Genomic DNA, 2,500 nt, shown 5'->3' with positions numbered 1-2,500 from the left:
AACTTATGTCCCGTCGCCCCGCACGGAACCACCACGTGCACGTCCTCCATCTGAGAGTACTGCACCAGCGTCTCTAGCTTCCCGTTAGGCTGTGGGCGGAAGGAAGGAAGGATTAGATGAGGGAAGGATGGAGGAAGGACTATATGGAGAAGGAAGGAAGGAGGGAAGGACTAGATGACGGAAAGAAAGAAGGGAAGAAGGAGAGAAGGATTAGATGGAGAATGAAGGAAGGAGGGAAGGAAGGAATAGGTGAGAAGAAGGAAGGACTAGATGAGAAGGAAGGAAGGACTAGACGGAGAATGAAGGAAGGATGGAATAGGTGAGAAGAAAGTAAATGGGACAAGGAAGGATTAGGTGGAGAGAACGAAGGATTAGATGAAGGAAGGAAGAGGTGGGAAGGAGGAAGGACTAGATGGAGAATGAAGGAAGGAGGGAAGGAATAGGTAGAGAATGAAGGAAGGAATAGGTGAGACGAAAGTACATGAGACAAGGAAGGAAGAGGTGGGAAGGAGGAAGGATTAGATGTTGAAGGAAGGAAGGAATGTGTGAGAAGAAAGTAGATGGGATAAGGAAGGATCAGGTGGGGAGAAGGAAGGATTAGATGAAGGAAGGAAGAGATGGGAAGGAGGAAGGACTAGATAGAAAAGGAGGGAAGGAATAAGTAAGAAGAAGGAAGGAGTAGATGGGACAAGGAAGGATTAGGTGGAGAGAAGGAACGATTAGATGAAGAAAGGAAGAGGAAGATGGAGAAGGAAGGAAGGAAGGAGTAGGTGGGACAAGGAAGGGTTAGGTGGGGAGAAGGAAAGAGGTAGATTTGGCAGGGAAGGAGAGAGGGATTAATGGGGACAGAAGGAAGGAGGATTAGGCAGGGATTTCTAAGGGCCTGGGTGAAGCAAATTTAGGACTGTATATTATCTGGATTGAGGACTCCCTAACACATGTTCCTTAGCGATTTATTCACAGCGAGAGACAGGGCGACATGGAGGCTATTTGTTTGTGGCCACCCCTTTCTGGATTAAGGAAGAAAACTATAGCCAGAGATCTCATAATCAGCTCGGGAATGTGTATGCATGTGTACATATGTGCAGAAATGTGTATAGCTTGTGCACATGTACGTAGAAATATTTGTATGTATGTATATGTAATATGGCTAAATGTGTATGTGTGTGGACATGTAAATAAAAATGTGTACGTATAGAAATGTAAGAATGTGTACATGTATGTAAAATATGAATAAGTATGTACACGTGTATGCAGAAATGTGTAAATGTGTATATATGGACATGTAAGTAGAAATGTGTACGTATATAAATTTAGGTGTACATGTAAGTACAATGTGTACGTATAGAAGTTTATGTGTACATGTAAGTGAAATATGTATAAATATGTACACGTATGCAGAAATGTGTAAATGCGTTTATGTACACATGTAAGTAAATATTTAAATATATGTTTACGTATAATCACAAACGACTTTATTTTAACGACGCAAAAATTACAGAAAAAAATCTAACAGACATTCCCTCCTCCCCCCCCAAGAGAGAGAGAGAGAGAGAGAGAGAGAGAGAGAGAGAGAGAGAATCGCCTCAAACCATTATTAAACACGCCTCAACTTTTCCGCCTCTAAGTTAGCGATAATTGTGTTTTTCTGTGTTTATCTGATTGTGCTTTTGTGTGTTTGACTGATTGTGTTTATTGTGTGTATCTAATTGTGTTTAATTGTGTTTATTGTTTGTCTGTTTATTGTGCGTTTGTCTAATGGTGTTTCTTCTGTGTTTGTCTAATTGTGTTTGTGTTTGTGTTTATTCTGTGTGTTTATCTTGTTGTTCAATTGCCATGGTTTTGCAAATAGTACTTACGCGTCACCCTTAATTGTGGCGCTAATTGAGAGAGAGAGAGAGAGAGAGAGAGAGAGAGAGAGAGAGAGAGAGAGAGCGGGGTCGTGGTACAGGGTGAGTCAAGAGTTTGGGCACCCAGGGGAACGGTGTCACATACAGGGTGGGAAAAGATGCATGTGTGTGTGGCAGCTGAACGGGATGGACGTCACTTGGAGGGGGTCCTACGTCGTTCCCTTTTCCCCTGTGTTTCTCGACTTTTTGACTCACCCTGTAGGGCATTAAGAGCAGTTTTTAACATTTAACTTTTTTTTCCTTCCTCTGTTCGTCTGTAAAAAAAAATAAATAAATAATAATCCCCATTTCTTTTCAGCACGATTGCCAAATATACTCAGACTGAAGGGAAAGTTTGACTAGTAACCAAGGAGATTCATATTGACCCAGTTCCCTCAGGTGACGACAGACCGACTATACAAGAGTTCTAAAGGCTCTAATTCCAGGTGGCACAGGGAGCTTCGCAACGCCTCTCCTTTAGCGATTTATTTTGCATTGTACGCGTTAATTGTCTGTTTTACGTTACTCATTTATTTCCAGTATTAAAATAGGTTCTCTTAGTAACGCAGAAGAGGATTAGAAATATGTTCCATGCAAAATAAATCGCCGAG

The 2,500-nt window shown here is 41.7% G+C and overlaps 1 protein-coding gene across 1 annotated transcript in view; it reads right to left on the bottom strand.

Annotated features, from left to right (window-relative positions):
• Positions 1 to 2,500, bottom strand: part of LOC145402211 (C-Maf-inducing protein-like) — a 105,291-nt gene that overhangs the window by 60,249 nt on the left and 42,542 nt on the right. Inside the window, exon 4 of the mRNA XM_080274329.1 lies at positions 1 to 89. This exon is cut by the window's left edge and continues 43 nt beyond it. Within this exon, the coding sequence (XP_080130455.1) occupies positions 1 to 89 (89 nt within the window). The remainder of the gene's footprint in view (positions 90 to 2,500) is intronic.

Source organism: Coenobita brevimanus, chromosome 57 (assembly GCF_032717465.1).
Source record: "Coenobita brevimanus isolate Jiangsu-jjx chromosome 57, ASM3271746v2, whole genome shotgun sequence".
Taxonomy (NCBI): domain Eukaryota; kingdom Metazoa; phylum Arthropoda; class Malacostraca; order Decapoda; family Coenobitidae; genus Coenobita; species Coenobita brevimanus.
The sequence above is the reverse complement of the archived record's forward strand: the minus strand, read 5'-3'. Positions and strand labels throughout refer to the sequence as shown.